The sequence below is a fragment of the Cuculus canorus genome, chromosome 4, assembly GCF_017976375.1.
Source record: "Cuculus canorus isolate bCucCan1 chromosome 4, bCucCan1.pri, whole genome shotgun sequence".
Taxonomy (NCBI): domain Eukaryota; kingdom Metazoa; phylum Chordata; class Aves; order Cuculiformes; family Cuculidae; genus Cuculus; species Cuculus canorus.
Window position 1 is genome coordinate 7,024,585 of NC_071404.1, and position 26,626 is coordinate 7,051,210.

General features: G+C 45.8%; 1 protein-coding gene across 1 annotated transcript; it reads right to left on the reverse strand.

Moving 5' to 3' along the window:
* Nucleotides 1-17,192: 17,192 nt before the first annotated feature.
* On the reverse strand, nucleotides 17,193-26,436 carry LOC128852180 (uncharacterized). The gene is made up of 2 exons (XM_054066375.1): nucleotides 26,347-26,436; nucleotides 17,193-20,646 (listed from the first exon to the last, which is right to left on the reverse strand). The coding sequence occupies exon 2, from the start codon at nucleotides 20,634-20,636 to the stop codon at nucleotides 18,012-18,014; it is 2,625 nt and encodes an 874-aa protein (XP_053922350.1). The 5' UTR covers nucleotides 20,637-20,646; nucleotides 26,347-26,436; the 3' UTR covers nucleotides 17,193-18,011.
* Between the last annotated feature and the right edge of the window lie 190 nt (nucleotides 26,437-26,626).

The window sequence follows — 26,626 nt, forward strand, 5'->3', positions numbered from 1 at the left end:
GAAGGTTGTGGATTTAGAAAGCATCTAAGAATTAAAAAAATAACTGCAGCTGAGGGAGTTATACAATAATACAAAAATCTTATTTATACAAAAATTACACAAATTACAAAAATTACACAAATATTACAAAAATTACAAAAAAAAAGTATACAAAAATTTTTGTTACCTGGACTATTGTGTCCTCAGTAGGAAGGCATAGAAATCTCTATAGACTGACTCCAAGCTGACTTTAACTCAGCTTCCAGGGAATTCTGTTTCTCTTTCCTGACTGTAGAGGGAGACTAGGCTTTTTATTTAGGAAGGTAAGTTAGGTCCTGTTGTCTGTTATCTTTCTGTGCCCCAAGATGGGACAGCCTTGATGTCAAGCCCCCACACTTAATGGCAAAGGAACACAGCAAACTTGCTCTGTGGTGTGGCTGCATTCCTTTCCTTACCAATTTTAGCATCCGTGTTTGTAAAAGGACATGTCAGGATTTTTTGGTTCCGCGAAGAGTTGAGAGTAGATGACTCTGATAGCTGCTTGAAGCAAAATGTTGTGAGTAATGATAAGTATTGATGAATGTATGGTATTGTTACACGAACTGGTGTTTGCCTTCTTGTGCCTCTGCTTTATACAAACACAGCTTGAATAGTGTTGAAAGCAGTTTTTGATTGAGGTCCCACTTCCTGGGTATGCCACTGCTTGGATTCTTGTTAGCGAAAGAAGAATAATTCTTGTCTCTTCTCAGGCAAAGGACATGCTCAGAAGGTTTGTCTTTATACCCAAATACACAGTGAGAAAGATGAAAGGCAGGAGCGTGGCAAACAGAAGAAGATTGTTTGTATCAGTTTTCAGGTGACTGCTCCTCTTAATTCATAAATAAAATATTTCATTGTATACTTCAGCATATATTAGTAACTGAGCTTGCCCTTACCCGGTTTCAGGTGGATGGGAGTGGAATAGTGAAAAAAAAATATTACTGCAATCTCTGCAACACGTTTTTTACTTTCCCAGTTGTTGCTTTATGTCACTGTTTGGGAAAGTTTCACACTAAAAAGCTGAAGCAATTAACAGGAGACTAAGCCCATGTGCCAACACACAACATGCAGATTGTTTCTGGTAAGAAATAAATAGTGTACCTAGCATTTATTTTCCTGTCACTCTCTGAAACAAATATAGAGAAATATCTTCCTACTATTGCCATGTCTCTATGTCTTTCTATTCTGACAAAGTCGTCGAGCTGTCATGATAACTCCTTAGGTGAATAAACAAAGATACTACCCTGTGCAACTCTGAAGCTGTGGAACCTTGCTTTCAAATCCCCTGCTTTTAATTGAAACTAAAGGCAAATATTTCTGAACTCCTATTAATGAAAGATGCTTCTTGTCCCGAGAATTCCCTGCAGTCTGAACAAGAAGTTACTCTGATAAATTAATATGATAAGAAATTAGAAAGCAATTAGTCCATGAGCAACATTTAACTGGTGTTAGTCCTGTACGAGTTGCGGAGCTGTATTTAATGATGGAGCATAGTGTATGTTCTCTCAGTCACTCTCTGATGTGTAAATCTCTTTTCTTGAACTGTGTAAGGACCTTAGAGTAACAAACCATCAAACAGAGCTGATTTTTAAGTATCTAATGGTGGAGTTTCTGAATACTCTGGGGTTGTGTTCCTTATCAGTCAATACTTTCATATCCTTGCAAAGATATTTTAGTCCCTTGCAAATAGTTCAGTACCCACTCAACTATTCTTCTTTTTGCTCTGTAGTTCTGGAGTCAACTGGTTTACCCCATGCAATTGTTTTAGTCTTTCCTCCTAAATCAGCAGATTTATCCTCTATTTCCAGGTTTTCAGGTCTACAAAGAGAGCCCCTTGATGCCTTCAACAGCTGAAGAGTCTTCATCATTTTCCTGCATAAGGTTGAAGTTAAATGATCCAGACAAGTACTGCAAGCTCTGCTGTGCTCCCTTCAATAATCCATTTGGTAAGAATGGATTATTGAAGGGAATCTTGGTAAGAAACACAGAAGAAATGAAGCATGGGAAAAGCTACTGGAGGAGACAGGAGACAAAGTTGTCACTACAGAATCCAGAATGAACCGTAAGCAGAACATGAGCAAGTGTTACAGTCTCCCAGTGCAGCTTGAGTGTTCAGTTCTGATTTGTTCAAGGAACTGCTTTGCTCTATGCCAGGAAGTTATAGTAGTCTGAGTTACAGAACAAGTTCTTTTCTTCCTTTCTGTTTGGCCTTAAAACTGTTAAAGTCCTGTCTGACAGCTGTAAGTTGGAAAATACTTCTCACTGGATCCAAATCCAGTCCTCACTAAGTTCTGCAGTCAAATTCAAAGGATCATAGAAGATAGCCCAGTTCCCTAAGTCCAAAGCCAGGGTCAGTTTTTTCTGTGTCATTCTTAAGATGTTCATCTACCTTCTTCATAAAAGCTGTTTGTGCTGAAAGCTTCACAGCCTCCATAACGGACATCTCCCAGGACTTATAGAATCATAAAATGTCCTGAGTTGGAAGGGACTCATAAGGATGATCAAGTCCAAAACCTGTCCCTGTATAGGACAACCCCAAAATTCACCTTCTCAATCTTAAAACCTTCTACTAACATTGAACTCGTCTTTTTCTAACCACCATGTGTTTCTTCACTGTGCACAGAACAAGCAGCAGGCACAAGAATAGAATCATTTGTTTCCTTTTTGTCTCATTCTTTAAATAATTGAAAACTGATGTCTTGTCTTCCCTTAATCTTTTATTAATGAAACTGGTTGTCATAATAATTTCCAGTTTCCCTCATAAGGAAATTTGTTTCCTAGTCAGTCATTGTTTTTTAGCCTCCCATCAGGACTGTCTCCAGCTCAAGCAGTGTAGTAAGCCAAGGCCTTGTTCTTGTGCAACTTCCATTAGTTTTGAGGGGATATCATCTGGTCCTGTGCAACAGAACAGTTAAGCCAAGCCTTTCTTTAGGATCCTAAGGAATTTCTTTTGAATTCTACGAAAATCATACCCTATAGTCATAATTCATTATTAGTATTAAACAGCTCTCATTAAGTCATACCATAATATAAACAAAATTATACAATTTGATGCAAAGCAGTAGCCCATTGGAATTAATGCTGCCTTTTGCTAATGGATGAAGCTTTTGGAATGGCATAAGGAAAAAGGTTACTCACTGGTTTTAGAATACTTAGGTCTATGGATGATACAGCTTGTAGGAGAGAAGAAAATGGCAACCTAGAAAACACAAAGATTTTCCTCATCTTTTGTATGTGCTTGGGGCTCCATGTACCATATCCATAATGTACTGAATCGATAATTCCCTCAGCGTCTTCACAAGGCTGAGCCAACGCTGCATAAATGTTTGAGCATGTTTAAACTGACCTTACTTTATTAAATCTGCACTGACTGGATTGGTATCTGTTGGTGGTTGCTTTGGATCAGGTATTTACAATAGTACTGAGCTTTTCAGCACAGTTCAATCTCATCAGCACTTGACAATAGTTTATTGGAATTATCTTGGATCACTTCAGTCATCAAAAATATTCTTTGTTAATGTTTAAACCATGGTTACACCACAACTATACACCTCACTAACTCCCTTCATAAATACTATTCTAGTGAAAAATTGCAGCTGATTTTAGATCTGCATAGGATGGGATCGTGATATACTTTGAGTTTTGCCTTTCATTTGCAATCTCCCTAGCACAGAGGTTCCTTTGTTTCAGCAACTGAGGTTGGCTGTTACATGTGTCCCATATGTCATATCATACATCTATAGAAACACACCAGTCTCACGTGTAAGAATATAAGCACGGGAACAAATAAGTCTTTTGTTACTATTCCTCTGTAGTCAGTATTGTCAGACTTTTTCATTAGCCCTGTTGTCTGCTGTTAAGTGACTGTAACTACTTCATGGGTTTTCATTTTGTTGGGTTTTTTTGGGGGGGTTTCTTTGGTCTTAGGTTGGTTTACTTAGATCTGCTGAAGAATGAGAAAGGAGCCACAACGCTGAAAAGAAAGAAAAATAGCGAAGGTGAAGGTTTTGGAAAGGAAAGCAAAACAGAATTAAATTGGAGATAAACTTGGTAAATGAGAAGAAATCAAGACCTTATAAAGTCAAAAGACTTAAATCAAAACTCACTGAGAAAGAGGTCAAGAAGTACAAAAAGGACAAAAAGAAGCCACAGACAGATGGCAAAAAAGAAGAGGAGCTACTTTGGGATGAATCTGTCTTGGCACATTGGTAAAGATTTTGCTCAGCTTTCAGAAGCAGATTCTGTCTGTAGAGTCACTTCACTGTTTTGTACTACACTATGACTTTTTTGGTTTTATGCAAAGTTTTTGTTGCAATCTGGAAGTGAGAAAAAGCCTGTCCTCTGAAATTTTAGGGCATGAATTTTTAACCATCTTACACGCAGAGCAGCCATTGCAGTGATGCGAATTTGAAGTCTGTAATCTCTTCTGGGACAGACCACAAATAAGGATCAGAAGCTTACAGAATACTGTTGGGATTTGACCAAGATGGATAGCTTCTTTCTAATATTAATGGTGCCTCCTTTTGAGGTTTCTATTATTATTCTAGAGAAGTACATAAACTCAGAAGATAAATAAGGCTGCTACATTGCTCCCAGACATGTCTCAAACCATTTCTTTGACAGATTCAAAATAAGAATGTGAAAGGCTTTTGACTCTGGATCTTATTTTCTATTGGGGTTGGGAGAGGTTGTTGATTTATGGGTTTTTTGTCACGCAGTTCTAAGCAGAAAACGAATCTATTAAACATGCAGCTGGTTGTCAGATATACATTGCCTAGTAGTTTTTTCTCACTGTAATCCTGACTTTTAGTTTAAATTAGGAAACACAGAAAAGGTACTGTCAAGGTTTAGCCCCAGCCTGGCCTGACTAGCAGCTAAATGCAAGCAGTTGTGTGCCTGTCCTTCCTCCCAGGGAAAGGGAAATGAGAGAGAGAGACTTTTGGTTTGAAACTAAAATTAAATCAGCTTTAATGAAAATATTAATAACAAATATATACCAATATACAAAATTGCTCTCCTTTTGCCCACAGTGACTCTGTTGCCACAGATGCTGCAGGGCAGGCATAGGGCTAAGGTACTGGGCTGGACTCAGTGGCAGGAGAAAGTGGGACTCAGGAACTGGATTCAGAAACACACAGATCCAGGACTGAGGGAAAATGGCAGATGAGGTCTGTACTGCATGCTGGCCATCAAAGAAGAGAGTTTGACCCTTGTGACACCTCAATTTTATACTGAGTATTACATATATGGAATGGAATACTCTGTTGGACCTGTCCTGTCCGCTCCTCCCTGCACGTGCAACTTTTTTTTGCTCCTTTCATTTATGACATTCCATCAGCCTGAAGATGGCATTGGTTTCTATAGGAGTAAGCAACGGCCTTTCTGCATACTAGTGCCCTGTGTTATCACTTCTAGAGAGAAACATTGTCCAATTAACTTTCAGACCATGAAGTTACTCATACAAGGCCGGGCTGAAAAGGTAGAAAACTGATTCTGCTTTAGCTCAAACTGGAACACGTGCAATATGCAAAATTAATTGCTGACATGAGGCTACTTTCTTCTTCATTCACTCAATAATTTACAGAAGGAATGTTAGAACGAACCTACATTTGTGATCCAAACAATATCTTAAAAATCAGTAACAGCTTTGTATTCTCATTTTAAATGTTGTTTCAGCAGACTTTCATTCAAAATATGGTTTTATGTAACTGGTGTGAGCATTGATGTCCTACATATGTGAAATTAATTGAGAATCTTAGATCTTAGAATCATAGAATGGTTTGGTTTGGAAGGGACCTTAAATATCACCCAGTTCCAACCTCCTTGCCATGCACAGGGACATATCCCAGTGGATCAGGTTGCTCAAAGTCCCATCTGACCTGGTCTTGAACACCTCCAGGGATGGAGCGTCCATGACTTCCCTGGACTACCTGTGTCAGTGCCTCCCCACCCTCAGTGTTGTTCCTAGGACTCTCAAATGATACCTTCAGTGAGGTATGGATGAGAAACACACCAGTTTCTACATGGCCTGGGGCAGGCCAGCTGCACAAGAGGAAGAGAGGATTGCAACATCTGCCTGCACTGTGCAGAGCTGGAGTTGTATAGAGGATTTGAAGCCTGTGTGGTGTCTTACTGAAAGGTGGATTGAGTAAATACAGTTTGGATCTGACAAATGATCATTTAAAGGCAATTTCTTAAGACACCATTTAGTATCTCTCTTATTGCCTTATTGCCTTCAGGTTGCAATAAACCTTTTCCTAAGCCTTGATGTGGGATCTGAAAGCCATCACGCTGTTGAGTTGTACCACTTAGACTGTGCTTTCCACTGGGTTAGTCTGTAGAGGCACCTGTGTTGAGCTGCTGCTCTCAGTCAAGCTGTCCAACTGAAACTTTGTGTTGTGGGTTGTTGTGGTGTGGGATGGAATAAAGACCAGGGCCCTCAAGCCTTGAATTCTATCTGATTTGTCTTAGGTTTAATTTTGTGGGTATAAGAAGTAGGTTGAAAGCCTTGAAAACAGTGTAGTCTGCTTTATTTTTTAAGGATTTGTGTTTTGTGGTTGATTGCAGTCTCAGATTTAGATTGTTCATAAAGTTACAAGTCTGAGTAGTTAACGTCTGAGCCACCAAGTAACGTTGTCCATCCTTTAACAGACAAGCTTAACTAGATATTTGTACAACTAAACAACACTGAGCAGGAACACGTAGGTGCTGATAACAATTCATTGGTCAGGAGTCTTAAGAACCAGAACTCAGAGGTTCGTGGGGACTCATCTCTAAGTTCAAAGTGTACTTAGGGTCCTTGTTCTGGTCCCTCTCCTTATCTCTCCTGGTCTCTGTTTCAGGCTGGTAATGCCTCTGCTTTCTTCAGTAGCTCTTCTTCCTCACTTAGGAGTTACGTGCCTGACTGTATCTTTCCAAGGACTCTTTCCCTGGCTTTCCTTAACTGCTCATCTCCTGAGGGAGTCTAAAGTCACACATAATAACTGCTTTTCTCATTATTTACTTGGAAGAGAGTGGATTCAGTCATAATTAACTTATGCTAACTAGTGATGACAGTTGTGAGCTGTTATGAACTGCCAACAGCAGGCTGCTTGTATTGTTCTACAGCGTAACTGGGAAGGGTTTTAAGTATGCTTTACTATTTATACTCTTTGCTGTGAGAATAACATGGGCAACACTGCAGCTTGTTTCCTATGTGAGACAAATATTGACTTTCTCTTCTGCCAGAACACTTAGTTTAGCAGACCTTGGGGGGTTGTAGGAGCTTTAATATTTCTGCCACTCTGTTAAATAGGGCTCTACAAATATGGCCTGTGTTTTTCACAATCGTTAGTAGAGACCCCTTGCTCCATATGGTCACATATTCCTCTTTTCCTAGCAAGTCTGTCTAAGAAAAGAATTAGATCTCCAGCAGAGGGAAAGGCCACGATGTAGTAGCATGCTTGTACACAAGGAACAGACTAATTGAAGCCAATTTACTTGCTCTTACGATAAGAGTTGTGCTTTTGGAAGTTAAGAGGATGAGATTCACAGCTCTGAAAATATGATAAAAGCATGAGTTGGTAGAACAAGGAGATGCTTTTAGTTTTTTCAGTGTTCATTCCTACATCTGTACTTGAACATAGGATATCCTCCTATCCTCCTCACTCACACGCTGGAAAGTGCTCACACAAACTATGTAGAATAACTCTAAAAATGCTTCTAGATACCAAACATGAAAAGTAAGATCCAGAAGAAGTGTTCTTGCCATATTTTGACTAAACAATGGTTTATCTATGATGTAAATGCTGTGAATGAGATAGTAGATTGTCTCATCTAGCAGAAGAGACTTATAGCTGAAATTTAGATAAGTGATAGCCAATTTTCTAAGGTCATAAATAATTATTATTGCTCATGTGTTTCCTAATTGCCTCGTTCCTAGCCTTTCACATTTGTGCCAATAGTTCTGTATATACTAGGCATTTTAAAATACTACTTAATAACTTTATTTATTGTTTACTGTAAATATGTCTATTTTCATCTTTTAGTAGCAAAAGAATCCACACTGTCTGTAATAAGAGCTAATTCTGCTTGTTTGTTCCTCCCATTAGAACTACCAATGCTTTACAATTCTCATTTGAGAACAAATAGTCACAAATCTTTCTGTCACACCTGAGGGGACAAATTTGACTGGAGACACCTTGGCATCTGTGTGGTTTATGCAGGTATGAGGGTTCCTTTAGCAGCACTAAATTTGATCTGTTTCCTCTTTCAGTAAACCTGTGTGCTGCTTGGCTTTCTGAAAGAGCTGCTGTGTATGAAAAAGACAAGTTAAAACTGTGTACATGTAGCTGAGCACAAAAACATGGTTAAAACTGTTGTTTAAAGCTGGGCTTAAGTGAAGACTCCTGCATTTCAATTTTAGCTCTCTTCATGGTCCACCAGATCACCTGGATCAAGTACTTAATTCTTCCAAAACCTCTTTTCCTGTCTATCAGTGGTGTAGAAGGGGACTTGGGCAGATTTATCCTGCCTGTGCTGTGCCCCTGAAGCATGTTGCTGCTACCAGTTTCTCCTTCTTTCTCGTTAAAGTCACCATCCCTAGGACATCCTTATGTCCCTGCATCCATTATTCCCATTCCCAGGCAAACAGATCAGCTTTATCTCTTTGTCAGGGCAGCTAGCATTAGAGGGAGGCAAGACCACCCTTTTGCTGGGGCAGGAATAACAAGAAATGCCTGAAAGCACTGGAGCTTCTTGTGCAATTAAAACAAAATAAAGTGTTGATGCTCACCTCTGAAAGCAGCTGGCGTGTTCAGTGTACTATGAAGAGTGGCTTGGGCATAGTCTTCTGTAAAACACTGACACTTTTTTACAGTTTGCTTTCCTTTCAGTATTCTTTTTTTAATACTTTGGTTTCTTTTTCTTGACTGGCTGCAATGTGTGAAAAAAACTGCTGTGAGATCCTAGTGCAAGGATCCTTGTCTGAAAAAAAAAAGCCACAACTGAAAAAGGACATCTCTTTCTTCATGCTGTGAAATGAACATGAATTTGTTTTCAGAGTGGCAGGCTCTTATTTAGAATCTTGCTATAAAAGGGAGAACCCCTGAACTCGCCTTGCATGCCCTGAACTTGGTCTGTGGTTTCAGCGAGGCACACTGCAAACGCTAACACCTGGCAAGTTAACGAGGCGTATCCTCATCCTATCTAACCTGCTAACTTGTCCAAACATATTTCTATAAAGGCTGAGAGGCATTCATCTAAAATCAGTGTAAATCACCTGAATACAAATGCCCTGAGCTACATCTCAAAGGTACAGTGTTTCTTTGGAATCAGATTATAGCGTAAAACTGCTGTTTGAGCGAGTTAATAGACCGCTACAGTTCAATTAAATTAAATTATGTTTTTCAGCATAGAGCTCTTGGCCAGCACTGCCATCTAAACACACAGAAGCTGGCACCGTGCTTAATGGCTGTGTTTATCAGCCAGAACATCAAGATGAAAGCACCAGGGTGAGAACTGGGAGATTTGGATTCTCTTTCCAACCTATCCACAACCTTCTCCTGTGATTTACAACTTGCCTGTAATACAGTGACAGATGAGCTCTTCCAGCAGCATCGTTTTCAGCCTGAACACGTTATAGTTTCTGACTTTTCTTCACATCCACTGCTGGAAATGACCTGAGGGAGGAGGTTACAGCCCAGTCAGGTCTGATGGTGCCTTTCCAGCTGTACCTGATTCCTACCCTGCTTATAATTTCAGAGGTGATGAGCAGTCAGGCATGGTATTTTTTTAACCCCAACCAACTGCAGCAGACCTTGACCATAGCCCTAAACTGGTGATAAAGGCAGGTGTTGCAGAAATGGGTCAGAAAAAGCGAATAGGCAGGAAACCATAAATAGGTATGGTGCCATAAATCTTTCTTTGGGAAAGCTTTGGATAAAGAGCAAGAGGGTTCCTCATCTCCAACTGAGTTACTGTCCTTTATTTCAAAGAGCTCAATTTACAGTTCAGAGCAATGAAGTGCTATTTCAACCGGTTATTTCTGGTAGAGCAAAGGTTTAGGCATTGATTGTCATTGAACTTTAAGAAAATTCTGGTTTGATTTCAGGGAGCTACAGCAAACTGCCTGCACAGCTTCGCTCCTAGGCGTGCGCTGGCAATCACTCCTGCTCCAGGGCGGAAGGCTGCGTGCAGGCATGAATCTCAATTTGCATAAGCCCTGAATGCCTGCACAATGTGCTGAGTACCACTTGTGTCACAGTGGGGCTTCACTGTAGGATCGATACTCAACAAAAGTTGAGTTTTGCCAGGCAAAACGAGGGTCCCTCAGGTCATAGACTTTCTTATCTTTCCATAAGAAAGGCTCTGGTCCCTTGTATTTGTCAACTTAAGATGCTAAAGTTTGAAATAAAACCAGAATTTCAACAAGGGGAACGTAAAAGAAGTGGTACATTGTATTTTTTTTAACTGTGAGAGCTGTGGGGGGAAATGAAAATCTCTGTGTGTGGGAGGGAGGGGAGATTTAAAAGAAACCCTTAAAATGAAATAGGATTTCTTAGAATTAACAATGAAACTGTTCACAGCAATGTTCTGAGAAGTAACCTAGCGAACGGTTGAAATAAAGTTTTTTTTCCTAAAGCTAAGTGTTAAGTGTTTCCAAATAAATTCAAGCTCCACAAGTGGAACCAGTGATCAATGATACCAAGAAATAGATTGACTATGTACCTCTTGCTCATAGCTAAGCTTTTTCTCTCAAAAATTTCCACCTGGAACTGCGTTGTATCAGTCTCTATTGATGCTATTTCTGAGCCGTGGTGGCAAAATCTTCCATTTTGTAGCCAGCAGAAATGATGATTTCTATTTCTTTTCACTCTTCCTATGTCAGTCATAAATCAATGACAAGGAGCACACTGAAGTACGGTGCTATATATACAGGTTTTCTTCAGAGTATTAATCAAAACTGTATCCTGACATTCATTTGACTTCCTGTGCAAATGAAGTCTGTGGCTTGAGCGCACGACATGCGAAACTGGAGGGGCTTTCTGCATCAGCTCAGTTCTTTCCTGCCCTGCCTGCAGCCTTTCTCAAATCCATCTCTTGTGCATAAAAATATAAATAAATCACTCTTCCTTACCCAGCCTTACCCCAGTAATGGTCTCTCTCTCTTGCTTTGCACGGCCCATGTTGCTGAACACCAGACCAGTGGCATCTCTGTCCGGTCAAATGAGTCTCCCGGGCAAGGTAGTGTGTGGCCACTGCAATGTGAGACTTCTCCGCATCTTGCAAGATTTGGCTCTCTGACACTCTTCTTTGAGGTCAATAGAAGTTTTGGTGCCATAGCTTCATGCAAGCCCAGATCAAGGGATCGTGCAGGATGCACTCAGCTCAAGTGGGTTTCTCTCAGGCAGCATCTAGACTTACCTTCAGCAGCAACATAGAATCATAGAACGGGTTGTGTCAGAAGGGACCTTAAAGATCATCCAGTTCCAATTCCCCTGCATGGTGGGGTTCACCTGTGCGTGCACCAAGGTTCCTGGGCCAAGTTTCTCATGCCAGTGTTGCCCATGATGCAGAGACCCCAGGGCCTCTAGGAAAGGCACTTCTTGCATGTAGCAGTCAAATTTGAGTGCGCATCAGCAATTCCTTCACACGTGAGCTCCTTCCTTGCTCCATGCTGTCATGCTCAGGATGGAAGAGGCTGCCTGAAAAGCCAATGTGAAATCAAGACCATGACAGTGGAGCTGCACCCTTCAAAGCAACACAAGATGTAAAACCCACCACTGCAGGTTTATGTGAAGTCTGGGAGTTGGGCCCCTCTGTCAATGGTCAACAGGTAACATTACTGGCATTTGTGTCTGTTTAAGTGCTTACACGTTTGTGACATTTTCTGAAAACTCTCAAGATTAGTGTCTCTTCCACGACAAGTTATTTCATGTCACCGTGTGAGGGTATCTGCACTCACAGCCTAACGCAAGCAGGTGCTATGTACTCATTTCCCTAGAATTGCCCTCAAAAAGAGAGGATTGTAAGAAAGAGGCTTTGTTTTGAGAAGAACCCCTCTAAAACCTGAGGGAGGAGGTGATGCCAGCTGCTTCATTACCTGCCTTCTGCTCTGTTTATATCTCTTTTTATTCTTGTTTTCTAGCTCAGTGACTGGAGAAGTCAGACCACACACACCAGCCACGCTTGTTCAGGAGTGCCGGTGTGCCGACCCTGAAGCTGTGCCTGCGGTGAAAGCGTTGTGACACCCCGCCTGAGCGGAGCCTGCACGCTGCTTGCTGTGCAGCTGCAGACAGGGGGGCTCGCCTGGTATGGGGTATGCACACCGCAGCACAGCTTGCCTTTCATCTTCTCACTCCACACTCAAAACAGCAAGAAGCACTAGCTGGTGAAGAAAAGGAGAATGAAACAACACCCACAAGCTGGTGTCCATCTCAACCCCCACTGTGTAGCCTTATCTGCTCTCCAGTGCTCATCTCATAGCTATGTCATTTTTCGTTATAATTTTACTGCTCTGTGCTATCCCTGGCGACTAACGGGGTTAAGATTATTCTATGATTATCAGTCAGGTTTACTAACAAGCATAAAGGAAGTGAGAACAGACACACAACCACAGTTTTGGCCATAATTTCTTGTTCATTGATGGATGTGCTGCTGAGCCAAATAAGTCTTTGGGTTGGGGTTTTTTGTGTAGAGTGTTCTGATGCTGTTTGTTTTTTGTTAGGCAAACACAGGCAAGCAGGCATCTCTTTAAGCATTACTGCAACATTTGCCAGCAAAGAGTAAGGATAATGCAGGAGGAGCCCCCTGCTACAAGGTGTGTTTATGCTTCAGATTGTTCTCATGTGGCATTTGATAAATATAAGAGACTTCAATGGAGTTCAGCAAATGGAAGCCTAAGCCAGTGTTGTCCAAACTGTCAATAAATAGGCACCTATAACCGCCTGTAGGCACCTCAAAAAGAGGTTTAGTTTTGAGAACAGTTGACTACCTGCTGTTCAGTAGCACAAACATCAAAGACAGTCCAATGAACTGTCTGAAAAGAGATTTTGGTGCCTTGTGGTAGGCCTTCAGGTTTGAAACCTCCAATCTTTAGCGAATTTAAGGGTGGCTGTGCCAATGCTACAGTCATTAAACTATCTGATGGCAGTTCCTGTAATCTCATATATTTCTGTCTGTGTCCAGATACCTGTGACTCTCGTCCACTGCTGAAATTGCTGAGAACAACTGAAGGAACAAGGGCATTTTGATTGCCCCATGCAGTCAGGTAAGGAGGTTTCACGGAGGGATCTGGACAGGCTGGATCGATGGGCCGAGGCCATCGTGATGAGGTTTAATGAGGCCAAGTACTGAATCCTGCACTTGGGACAAAACAACCCCGTGCAGCTCTACAGGCTTGGGGACGAGCAGCTGGAAAGCTGTCTGGCAGAGAAGGACCTGGAGGTGTTGGTTGACAGCAGCTGAACATGAGCCAGCAGTGGCCCAGGTAGGCTAGAAGGCCAACGGCATCTTGGCTTGTATCAGAAATAGTGTGGCCAGCAGGAGGAGGGAAGTCATCCTTTCCCTGTGCTCAGAACTGGTGAGGCTGCATCTCAAATATTGTGTTCATTTTCAAGCCCCTCACTACAAGAAGGACATTGAGGCGCTGGATCATGTCCAGAGAAGGGCAATGGAGCTGGTGAAGAGGTTGGAGAACAAGTCTTACAGGGAGCAGCTGAGGGAACTGGGGTTGTTTAGCCTGGAAAAGAATAGGCTAAGGGGAGACATATTGCTCTTTACAGCTACTTAAAAGGAGGTTGTATAGACGTGGATGTTGGTCTCTACTCCCAAGCAGCAAGTGATAGGATGAGGGGAAATGGCCTTAAGTTGTGCCAGGGGAGGTTTAGTTTAGGAAAAATTTCTTCACTGAAAGGGTTCTCAGACACTGGCAAAGGCTGTCCAGGGAAGTGGTTGAGTCACCATCCCAGGAGGTGTTTAAAGGACAAGTAGGCAAGGTTCTTGGAGGTTTGATTTAATAGTAGACAGGTAAAGTTGGACTCATTGGTCTCAAAGGTCTTTTCCAACCAAACAGTTCTATGATTCCATGACTCTATCCTGTAGAGACCTAATTCTTTATTATTGTAGCCTGAGTAAGTTTTGCCAAACTCAACAGTCCTGCCAATGACAGATCACTCAAAAGTGGAAATGGTTTCTATGGTCTTTTATGTTTCAAGAAAATGAGTGAACATATGAGAATTCCTTGCATTTCCCTCTGTGGGATATAACTTCAGTCATTTTACCACTCGTAAGAGTACACTAACTCCCTAGTGGGTTATTCATGACCTCTTCTCAGCCAGTCTGATACATATATAATCACTTCCTGAGGCTGCTGTGAGGAGTAAATCAAGTGTCTCACTTCACGCTGATTGCTGGAACATCGTGGAATTTCTCTGAGATTCTACAAAGTGGAAAAAAAAATCAACACAAGCTAGAATCTGCCCAGATGAGCTACCCAGCTTCCAGCTCTCAAACCAGCTCTCCTCATTGTGCCTCTGAGCCCTGATGCTCTTCTTGACTCTGCCTCCTAAAAGTAATTTCTTCCATCCACACCATACGTAATAAATCGTGATCAGCCAGGATACAGCACACCATGCTGCATCACTGTCTGATTGAAGCAGTCTGTTCCTGGAGCTTTCTCACTCTTCTCTTTTTACTGCTCTGCTACACTGGGTCACATCTACAGTAAATGTAGAGATTATAAATAGTTTGGGCTAGTATCCAGCTTCTCTGTGAAACATCTAGGCTACTTTGGGGAGAAGTAAAATTCTTGGGAGCAAATGGAATCATAGAATAGTTTGAGTTGAGGAAATCTTAAAGATCATCCATTGTCAACCCCCTTGCATGGGCAGGATCACCTTCCACTAGGTCAGGTAGCTCAAAGCTTCATCCAACTTGGCTTTGAACGCCTCCAGGGATGGGGCATCCACAACCTCCCTGGGTAACCTGGGCCAGTATCTCACTACTCTCATGGTGAAGAAATTCTTCCTAATGTCTAGTCTAAATCTGCCCCTCTCCAGTTTATACCCTTTCCCCCTGGTCATATCATCACAAGCCTTTACAAATAGCCCCTCTCCAGCTTTCCTGTAGCCTCTTCAGGTACTGGGAGGTCGCTATAAGATCTCCTCTGAGCCTTCCCTTCTCCAGGCTGAACAAGCCCAACTCTCTCAGCCTTTCCTTGTATGGAAGGTGCTCCAGCCCTCTGATCATCTTTGTAACCTCCTCTGGACCCGTTCCAACACCTCCATATCCTTCTTACATTGAGGATTCCAAAATTGGACACAGTATTTCAGATGAGGTCTCACAAGAGAGGAATAGAGGGGCAAAATCACTTCCCTTGACCTGCTGGCCACACAGTTAATCTGAATTACTACTACTAGGACTAGACCAGTGGGGCCAGCGACCTGCCTTCATCGATCTTTGTGGCTGAAAGGGGAGGCAGCCAGGCTGAACCAGCTCAGAAAACTCCCTGTTCAACTGATCATGTTAGAACTGAAGAAAGCTGCTGTGTTGCAGATGGTTTGAGGGTTTCTGTGAGCCACAGCTTGCATGCTCTGCCCAGGCAGACTCCCCTCCACTCCAGAGCATGGAGGACAGAGGCAAAAACACCAGGGAACAAATGCAACTGTGTTACCCATTTGTCTCAGGAAAGCCACCGAGTTTGGGTAAAAACTTTTATGGGATCTACTGAAACAACCAGAAAAACAGACAAAAGCTCTTGCTGAAGGTCCCCAGGCTGTACCCAAAGTCTACCACAGCTGCAACAATACTGCTGCTACCATGAAAACAGCCCTCCTTGGTTTGTGGTGATAAACAAAAGACACGAAAAGTCAGGGAGGGGGAGGGCGGGCAAATTAATATAGTTTTGCAAACTTTCCAAAGCTATGTTCACTGTGTGCCGGCTCTGCAGAGGGCAGCAGCTCGTTGCAGCTGCAGAGGATGCTGCTGCCACATCCAGCAGCCGTGCAAGGGTCTGCATTCAGCTAAAACCTGTGTGTAGATGTAAAACTCCCTTTCCCTATGGCTACAGCATCATCCCAGGGCTAACCTCGGCTTCCCATACTGCCCCAGTGCAAGGTTGGAACTGAAGAGTGGGCAAAGTAAATCTTCTGTGGTACCTTTTAATCCTGAAGGCTCCCGAAACAGGTTAGAGTGGTAAAGGCTTTGTATAAAAGGGTAATTACTCACAAGGAAATTAATTCTCATGAAATATGTAAGGAGTAAGCAAGTAAGAAAGGCACTTTAATTAAAAATAACCATTCATTTTCTCTGAGGCTTTGTTATGAATAAAATGAAGGGAGCAGCAGAACACAGAGGGGACGAGGCACCAGCCCTTTCCCAGGCGGGTGGGAGGGCTGGGGGGGAGAATTCAACCTCCTCTCCCAAGGATGAAGGGGTGTTTTCATGGTGCTTGAAGGCGGGAAATTATTTCTGTGGGTTTAGGCAGTAATTTATTTATTCATGCTTCATGCGTTCAGTTGTAATATCTGCTTTTTAAGAAGCATCTTTATCAAACCCATGTATTGAAGTTTCACTTTTCTCAAAGTTTGCTATGGCAATACATGGTTTCTTTGCAATTCCCAGCCTGGGATTTGTGAAAGTGGGGGGGTTTATCCCATTTCTTGAGCTAGCCCAGTGGTTGCCTGCTGAGTTAAAGGCCAGTTCTTTAATCTTTTTATTTCAGCCTGGATTGCGTGGGGCTTTTTTCTCTGCACAACCCCCCACCCTGTTCTCAGAGAGAGCAACGTCTCCGAGATGTGATCAGACATATGGGCTGAAAATAAGGTGGTTTATTCATTTTTTTGAAAATACTAATGTTTTTGTAATGTATAAGCACCCCTATTTATTATTTTAAGGCTCCATCTGGGTTCAGAGTCAGGGGAGTGAGGTAGAATGGGAGAGACAGCAGGAAACAGGGGTGTGAGTTTGTGTGCCAGCCAAGAGCCCCACTCTTCAGGACGAGGCAGAAATCTTTGTGTATCAGTGTGAATATTCTGCAGACAAAAAGCAAGTGAGGGATTTTGGCCTCTAAAAAGAGGAAAAATATACATCTTTTCTTTTTACCAGAATTTCTCTTTACCAGTGTAGCTAAAGTTACAAGCCATGGTAGAGAGTAGCTGAGCAGGAGGCAAATGAATACACGGCCCATTCTCTAACAGATACATTTTATTGAGTACATGCATAACTAGGCAAAGCAAAGCGGTGATGTCCAGGCTCCAGAAACAAGATCTCACCAATCTGTTGGCCAAACATCCTGGGAGTCTTGGGAGCCCAGAGATGGTTGCTGCAAAAGTCCGTGTGTATTTAGCTCCTTTAAGTCCAATGTGATTACAGGGACTTTCATTTTGCTCATCTTTTATCATCTTTCCAAAGATTTTGAGGCTGGTAACACATCTTCAATATTCAGTGGGTGCTTTTCAACACTCAGGCATTATGTTCCCTTCTCTTTTCTTCAAAGACACTGTCTTTGGCTTTCTTTGTCCCCTTCTCCTCTGCTTAAGGAGTCTTAAATCACACAAAATCAGCTTCTTCATGCAGCATTTGGGGATGACAGGTTCAAAGACAAGTTACTTATGCTAACTCTTGTTTTTTTTACTCTGAGGATGATCAAATATTGGAACAGGTTTACCCAGAGAGGTTGTGGAGTCTCCATCTGTGGAGATATTCAAAACCCAACAGGACACAGTCCTGGGCAATTTGCTCTAGGTGACCCTGCTTGAGCAGGGGGGCTTGGACTAGATCATCTCAAGAGGTACCTTCCAACCTCAATCATTCTGTGATTCAGGCCAGCCACAGGCTACTTGGCCTGCCTTCCCCTCCTGGATGGCCCTCATAACAGAGGAGGCCATCCCTCACATCAAGGTCTGGTATGGCATGTGTCTCCACCGCTCAACGCCTACTGGGTTGCAGCCAACAGCGGAGCTAAAATTTCTTCTTGGTGGCAAACACAGAGGCCAACCCAGTCTTGCCCTTGACTATGGTAGGAGGCGCTTGGCCAGCCCTAGACTTTTCATCTGGTCGTCAATGCAGCATTTCACCTGCCTCATCTTGTAACAAGTCGCTACCATGGCAAAGCACAAGCAGATTTGCATTAGCAGAACAACTACTACAGGGTGCAGAAGCGCATTGAAGATACCAGTGGCTGTGGGGGACCAACCAAAGAAAATTTCCCACCAGTGGTGTTCTCCCACACTCTTAATTCGTTCCATTACCTGTTTTATAACTTTTCCATCATGGTGTACAGTTATTAGGATCTTTTTGGCTTCTGCCTTAGCATTTTCTAACAGCTGCTGTAAATTCGCGTGCACTAACATTTCTTTTACAAGTGACAAATCCATACCGATGGGGGTTGGAGTTATACTACGATACAAGGTGTAGTTTCTGATTAGCAACTGGCTAGTTAACATTGGTGGTTTATATGCAAAATCACAGCCTCTAATAATAGCTACATTGCAAGCACACATATTTGAGTCGTTAAACACAGTCTGATTATAAACTTCATTAATTTGCACATATTTGCACGTTGTTCTAAAACACACACATCCTTTCCCTACATACACTAACATGGTTTTGTTACTGCTTTGGGGATTGATCTCGAAATGACACACCCCTTCTTTGGTGTCAAAGCAAACATCACTCGCCTTAAGGGCATCATCTTCGCATATGAATCCCAGCCCCGTTTCCAAAATGCAAGCTTCCAAATCTACCGACTGCCATTTCCCATCAGACAACCTCGCCCACATGCGATGATCCAGGGGGTAGAGCACAGACCCATTTGTGTTTACCCCTAGGGCCACAATTGGGTAAACCTTTTCAATGCGAGCCTCAGCTACGGTCAGGACATGGGCGATGACTGCGTCGAGGACCTGGTCATGGGTGAAGTTGACGAGCCTCCACCAGGCTTGGAGCTGCCGCTCCTTCTCCGTGGCTGCGTCCCACACAATTTTTCGGATCTCAGCAGGGAGGATGCCATTGTCGCCATCTCTCAGGATACCTGCAATGACACTCTGCACCCACATCTGGGCCTGGATACAACTAAGAGCAAGAGAGACGTTATTTTGTTCAATGCCCAGCGCTCGCAACAGCAGCTGGTGGTCTTTCTCGCTTATTTGTTCCCAAGTGGGCAACACCTCTGACACAAGCCACTGCCCCATCCCAAGGCTGGCAAGGGATGAATTCAAGGGGTTGAGGAGGCCCTGCACACCTGAGCTGACAGCTTCCAATTTGTTGGTCAAGACCTCAACATTCATGCTGTTGAGGACTCCCAGCCCAGCGCTTCCTCCTCCCAGCGCTGTGGCCAGCAAGTCTCTTTTGGACCGGGTCCCCTGGATGGAGCGGCTGTGGAGCCAAGCAAGCCAACCAGTGTGGAGGGTGGATAGAAAGGGGGTACAGTGTGGTCTGACAGATGAAATATTAACAGTGGACAGAGACAACACCACCTTCTTCAGTGATCGGACAGGCCCAGTCAACAGCTCTTGGACATGATTTCGCTTGACTACATAAGGGCCTATTTTGGAAACAAAAGGGCGCAAAACGGCAATGATGGTAAACTCTTTTTTAAATCCTTTGGGGCCTTCTATCCACCACTTCCCTCCAAGCTCAGGGAACATTTCTACTCTCAGGTTTCCTCGACACCACACCTGGAGGTTTATGACGAGATGTGGGCAGCGTCCATAATCCTGATTGTACCATGAAGCCTCCGTGCCTAATTCAGAACTATTAAGAATTTTGCTCTCACGCAAGCAGTTTACTGGCACAACCCACTTGCGACTGTTGGGTGCAGCGATAGTCACGGTGGTGCCATTGATTTGCATCGGGTCAGTTACACTTTCTTGGGAGTATTTAATTTCCAGTTCTACCTGGTTGCCAACTTCAGCATATTGGGCTGCATGCCAGGCCAAAAAATGGCACTTTGAGATCTTAACAGCAGCAAAGGAGTGGGTCATGGTGTTAATCTTAAATTTAAAGGACAGCCCCACGCTGTTGTGGGCCCAGAGGCAGACCACAAATACTGGCTGGACCAAAGTAAAATTGCACCAGCAGTCCAATTTTTCTACAGCACAGTTTTGTTTCTGGTTCTTCTTAGTTTTTATTTCAGTTACGGAGATTTGAGTTACCCGCTGGTGAGTGGATCCATTAATTACCCTGCACCCTACCTTTATTTCTTGTCCCACCTTCCCCAGCAGCTGTGGGAGTCTGTTTACGCTGTCCCAGCTCCACTCATTTTCCAAGTACACCTCTGTCCCGTGCATAACCACCGTTGACAAATTTAAGCCTTTGTTAGAATTTAAACCCATGCTTCCTGTATATTTTATGTGAGCTTGAGACCAGGGCCAATCAGTCTCAATTTTTGTGTACCTCCTAACCCTGTGCCGGGCTGTGACCCGCATGTCAGGGTGCCTACCTAAGTGGGAACAATTAACTTCTTGTCTGAGATGCTGATGAGCTGGTTGGAAATGGTGGGTGCTCAATACTAGGCACATACCAGAGACCAAAGCAAATCCTGCAGCCATACATTTCAAAGCATTTTCCTTGCAGCACAAACACAGCTGGTGATGCCACGAAGTTCGCCCTTCCTGCCGGTCACAATCGCCTCCCATTTTTCTTTATCTGCAAAACAGAAGCAAGACGGGCTCTCCAGCCCCGTTAATTTCCCTTCCATGCTTTTAATTGTGAAGAATGGAGCCATTTTTCCTGCCTTTTTGCTCCCTTTCTGATTTCTACCTGGTACACGGAGGAGCTAGCCTTGTTCACAACCCTAACAGGCCCCATCCACTGGGGTCCCAGCACCTCGTTCTTCTCTCTAATCTCACGATACTTTACCATGTCCCCCGTGTTCCACTCTGTGGGGCGCATCAGTGCTCCCAACTGCTTATCTATCTTGGCAATGCTAGTCTTCTGCACCAAGGCGAGCTGGTGGTATGTACCCAACACCGTCCTCAGCATGTCCTGGACCCACCTGTCTGTCAGGATGCGGGGCTGAAGTTCATCCGGTGGCTCCCCTCTTTGCCACCAGTGTCTTGGCAGCTTCGGGTCTCTTGCTGGAGGCAGCTTTTGGGAAGAAGGTGCTTGAGATGCCACTGCCCCTCGTAATGCCAGCAGGATCAACGGGAGCCTCTGATCCCAGTCTTTCCTTTGCTGGTTCACAAGCTTCCTCAGTGCTGCCTTCAGTGGATCATTGGGACCCTCCACCAAGCTGGGCTTCTGGAGATGCCCTGTGATCTGAAGCTTTTGCTTGATACCCAGTGCTTGGCACACCCCTTTCATGACTTCTCTGATGAAGTGTTGGCCTTGGTCTGAGTCGATCTCCTTTGGGACACCCCACTGTGAGAATATGTGCTCTACCAGGATCTTTGCAGTTGTGCTGGGCGTGTTGTTTCGAGCTGGAAAAGCTTCCACCCACCTGGTGAAGTTGTCACTGATCACCAGGCAATACCTGTTCCCTTGGGCTGTTTGGGGCAAGGGGCCAATAAGCTCCATCTGCAGCTTGCTCCATGGCCCAGAAACTCTCTGGTGGCCCAGGAGGGCTTTGGCTGTTTTGGCATCAGTATTGTCGGCTGCGCACGTCAGGCAATTGCTGACATACCTCTCCACATCCTCTCTCATTTCAGGCCACCACCCAGCACCCTGCAGCCTCACCATGGTCTTGTCTACACCCAAATGCCCCTGCTCGTGAGCTAAGGCCACCAACTCTGTCCGGACAAGTTCAGGCACCACCCAGACTGGAAACTCTGCCCCCTCCCTTCGTGCCAGGACCAGCCCCGAGATGTCCTTCCACACCTTGCACCCTTTGTACTGCCTGCCCTGTGCTAATTCCCGGATGCCGGGGTCTTGCGCCTGCAAGCCCAGCAGGTCCACATTTTCCCAGTGTCTGGAAACCACTGACAAGGGGCCGTTCTCTGAGGGCTTGCTGGCTTTCCATATCAGCCCTTCCTTAGCAGCTTGCTTGGCTTTGGCATCTGCCTCCTTGTTCCACTTGGCTTCTTCTGTTCCCTTCTTGTGGGCCTTGACCTTGATGATCTGTACCGGGCATGCTCTCTGCTCTGCCAGCCTCGCAAGGTACAGCAGCTTCTTGGCATAGGTGACAGGTTTGCCATCGGCAGACTGCATGTCCCTCTCCCTCCAGAGTGGCAGCCATTCTAGGGCAGCCCGTACCACCCAACCCGAGTCTGAAAATATGGCCAGCGGCTTGTCTGCCGGCGTGTTTTCCAGGGCAGCTGTGACAGCCACCAGCTCAGCAGCTTGGATGGAGTGTGGCAGGCACTTCCCCTTCACCACCTCCCCGGTGCCCCAGTTGACGGCAGCATAGCCCGTGTAGGTCACTCCTGCCTCACAGTAGTTGGACCCGTCTACAAACCACACGACATAGCCTCTGTCCTTGGCTTCCTCCAAGCTGAGACCACTCTGAAACAGGGGTGCCTGTCGCGGCTTGGGCTCAGCTAGGGAACTCTCCGGTTCCTCCCCATCCTTCTCTCCACTGATTAACACCCCATAGGTGCCAGATGAGGGCTCCCCTGCCACTCCAAGGACCTCCTTGTTGGTCAGTGCTAACACCCAGTTGGCCAGCCTGGGGCAGCACAGTGGACCATTGTCCCCTTTCCCCAACAAGACGTACCTCACCGGGGTACGGGAGGTCCTCAGCAGCACTGGGGCTGACCCCACCAGATACTCCCAGTGCTTCAGGGCCCAGGTCAAAGCTAAAACCTCCCTCTCATAGCCAGTGAACTGCTGCTCAGCTGGCGTCAGGAGACGTGAGGCATGGGCAACGGGGAGGAGGTGGGCACCATGCTGCTGGCTCAGAGTGGCCCGCAGCCCCCTTCCTGCACTGGACAGCTGCAGGATGTAGGGTCTGTCCCCCTGGGGACGTGCCAGCACAGGGGCTTGAGCTACGCTCTCCTTTAAGGTCTTCACTGCCTCGTCCTGCTCTGGCCCCCATTCCCAAGGGATGTCCTTCTTCAGGAGGTGACAGAGAGGGGCAGCTTTCTCTGCATAGCCTTCAACAAAATCCCGAGAGAACCTCAGGAGAGCCAGGAAGGACCTCAGAGTGGTAACATCAGATGGTGCTGACACCTTCTGTATTAGCTCTACCCTCTGTTTCTCCAGGGAGCGTCTACCCTCTCCCAGGGTCACTCCTAGAAAGGAGACTTCCTTCCAGCACAACTGGGCCTTTGTGGGGCTGATCCTGAAGCCTGTCTTCTGGATGGCCTCCAGCACCTCTGCCAGCACCTCCAGATTCTCCTCCTTTGTCCGAGTATGGATGAGGATATCACCAGCACAGGACAGCACTCTGTCCCGGTGGTTGAGCTTCTCCCACATCCTCAACACATACATGTGGCAGATGGCAGGGGCATTGTGGAACCCTGGGGGGACCCTAGCGAAGACAAATTGCCGTCCTTGAAGGGTGAAGGCAAACTTGTGCCGGGAGTCAGGATGCAAGGAAATGGCAAATGATGGGCTGGTCAAACTGAGCACCGAGAACCACTTGGATCCCTGAGAGATGGCCTCCATGATGTCTGGATACCTGGCCACTGCAGAGGTCCGCAGTGGAGTGACACTGTTCAGGGCACTAAAATCCACTGCCAGCCTCCACGTTTTCCCATCGGCTTTTCTCAAGGGCCACACTGGAGCATTATTGGTGCTCTGCTGCTCCACCAGCACCCCCTGCTCCAGTAATGTTTTGACTGTGTCCCACAAGCTGGCCTCAGCCTCAGCTGGGTACCGGAGCTGTGGCTGAGGAGGGGGATCTGGCCCTTTGACTGCCACAACAGCATCAATCTGCCCGCAATCTAGCTTGTTCTTTGCCCAAACCTGGGGGAACTGCTCTGTGACTTGTGTGACTCGGGGGTTCCACTTGGGGTGGACCAGGAGCTCAGGGGCTTTCACTGACATCACCCTGTGGCTTGCCGGGATGATGGACACATCAGTTTGGGGGCAATGTAACAGTGATTGGTTTGCCAAGTCCACCACCATCCCCATATTTGTCAGCACGGAGATGGCTAAAATTCCCAGCTTTCCCTTCATTTCCATTTTCCCAAATTTTGCAGACCCTTTGACGGCCCCAATTTCAAAGGATATGGGCCCTGTGAATGGCACTGAGGATTTTTGGCCATTTGACCCTGTCAATTCAATAATTTCGGAGGTTTGGAAGAGCCCGGCTTCGCCAGGGGCCATATTCAAAATTGAATAAGTGGCACCAGTATCAATTAACATCACTTGTCCAAGCACCCCTCCTCCAATAGTTATATCAACTATCAGGCGCCCCCACAAATCGGTCTTAATCGGTGCCACAAAAAGGGGCGTTGTGGGTGCCTGGCAGCCCTATTGCTGAGCTTTAGATCCAGGGTCAATTGGGTTGGAGCTGCTGTGTTTTTTGGCCTCATGTAAGACCAGTTTTTCAAAGAGCTCCGAGTCTGGCAAGCCATCAATATCCTCCTGCTTCTCATATTTTATCAAGCGCTTCCTCACCTCAGCCCGCCAAGGGTTGGACTTCTGAAACCTCATGCCCTGCTGGTTCTCCTTCCCCAAACCACCCTTGCCATCAGGATCTTTTCGGTGGTCTCCTTGCATTTTTCTCATTCCTGCATTTTGGAAGGACATGGCTGAGTTTTTCCCTTTCTTCCCCCCCAGCATGTATCCCGGGAATGCCTGCTTTTGCAGCTCAAAATTCTGGGTGAGGATCTGCTCCAGCTCTGACAGTGGCTTTCTGGCTGCATCCCCACCAGCAATCACCCGCAAAGGGGGGGTCAACCCTACAACCAGTGGCTCCTTGAATTCAGGCCTGTCAAAATCAAGAGGGGAGTCCTTTGAGCCAGGCAGCCCAGCCATCTGGTAGAGCATCTTCTTACGGTTAACATAGGCATCTGGCCTCTCCTCTGGATTTTGCTTCTCCTGGTGGAATAGCACTAAGGGGTTGACCTCTGGGAAAAACACCTTTAGCACAGCTGACAGGATGTCCCCGATGTCCTGGACGTTGCCCATCTGCACATCCCCTGGCAGGGCTGCAAAATCATCTGGTTTCATGCACTTTCTCACTACGTCTATCAGGTCACTCACTGAGTTGCCGTTCTGGCACCTGGGCAGCCGCTGGGCCCTGGACAGCCAGTTGACTGCTGTCTCCTTTGTCAATGGCCCCAGCATCTTTCCCATCGTCTTGAGCTGCTCAGGGGTAAGCCAGAGCATAGCCCTGTTAGTGTCTATGGCCTGGAGTGGACTGTGGCCTGCTGGCTCATCAGAGGGGCTCTTTTTAACTTTGGAAGCCTCCACCTCCCCTCCTTGCAGCTGGTTCATCTCCTCCCGCAGAGGAGCATAGGGAGACGGTCTGGTGGGACCATTGGCACCCCACACATCATCCTCATAGTCGTAGTGGGGTGGGTGCGGGTCCAGGGAGTCTTCCCCTTCACCATTCCCAAAGCGGCTCCTCTTGCCTTGGATGGCAGCTACAATGCCCCTTGACACCCCCAGCTCTGCCTGCAGCTCCTGGATTTTGGCATGGCACACCTTATGATCAGGACCGCTGCCCCGGTCCCGATGGACGTCCTGCAGGACAGCCCGCACTGCACTCTGTGCATCATGGGTCTCCCCGATCCACTTGCCAACCTCCTTTTCCAGCTCCTCTGTTTTCAGCTTCTCATAGCCCAGCTTGCTCTCCAGCCGGGTGATCTCCACTGCGCTCCGCAGAGAGTCCCCGCACAAACCCTGCACCTCTGCTCGCAGGCTGTCCACCTGCATTTTAAGCTCAGCCTTGGTCTGCTCCAGTGCCTGCACGTTGTCAAGAGCCTCCTTGAGCAATTTGGACAACTCCCTGCCCACCATCAATAAACCTTGCAAAGCTGCTCTCTTCTTGCACTTGTTTGTGGGTTTGGGCTTTTTGGACTCCTCTGACCAACTCTCCCACTGCTGGCACAGCTGCTGGTACGCCTCTGGACCCTGGAAAGCCCCTGGGGACCAAATTGGGGGGAGACACTTCTGGAGCACATACTGCTCCAGCTTCCAGTTGCTAACGATATCGGTCATCATGGTGAGGGCAATAAGATCTGTGGTGACTCTTTCAGGGCAAAGCTACCATAACACCAGCACTACCAACCCACCCACAGAGGAGGGCTGCAACCCCACTACCTGCCCCTTCAAAAAGCTCTCCCTGAGCGGGTGTTGAACCTGGTAGCAAGGGAAGGGAAATACCAGGGCGGGTGGCCACGGCAGAGCAGGCAGCCGCCGGCCACTCGCCCGTCCCTGGAGATGGAAGGGGGAAAGGACAGGGGAACGGGCAAAGCGAAGCAGAGGAGTAATAGTACCCCAATAATAAGATCTCACCAATCCTTGGCTGGATGTCCTGGCAGTCCTGGGGACCTGGAGACAGTCGCAGCAGAGCTCTGGTGAATTCAGCACCTTAAGGTCAAGGCGCTACTGAGGGCTAACCTCAGTGGCTTTTTATTGCCGTGGCAGGTCGTTGTTTGGGACTGATAACACCTCTGTTTACCTTCTCTGTGTCCTTCCTCCTGCAGGTGTTGCATCCCTCCTCCTGTCTTCCCAAGGACATTTTTCTTATCGTCTTCAGCTCTGATTAGGGAGGTTGTAATCATGTGGGAACAAC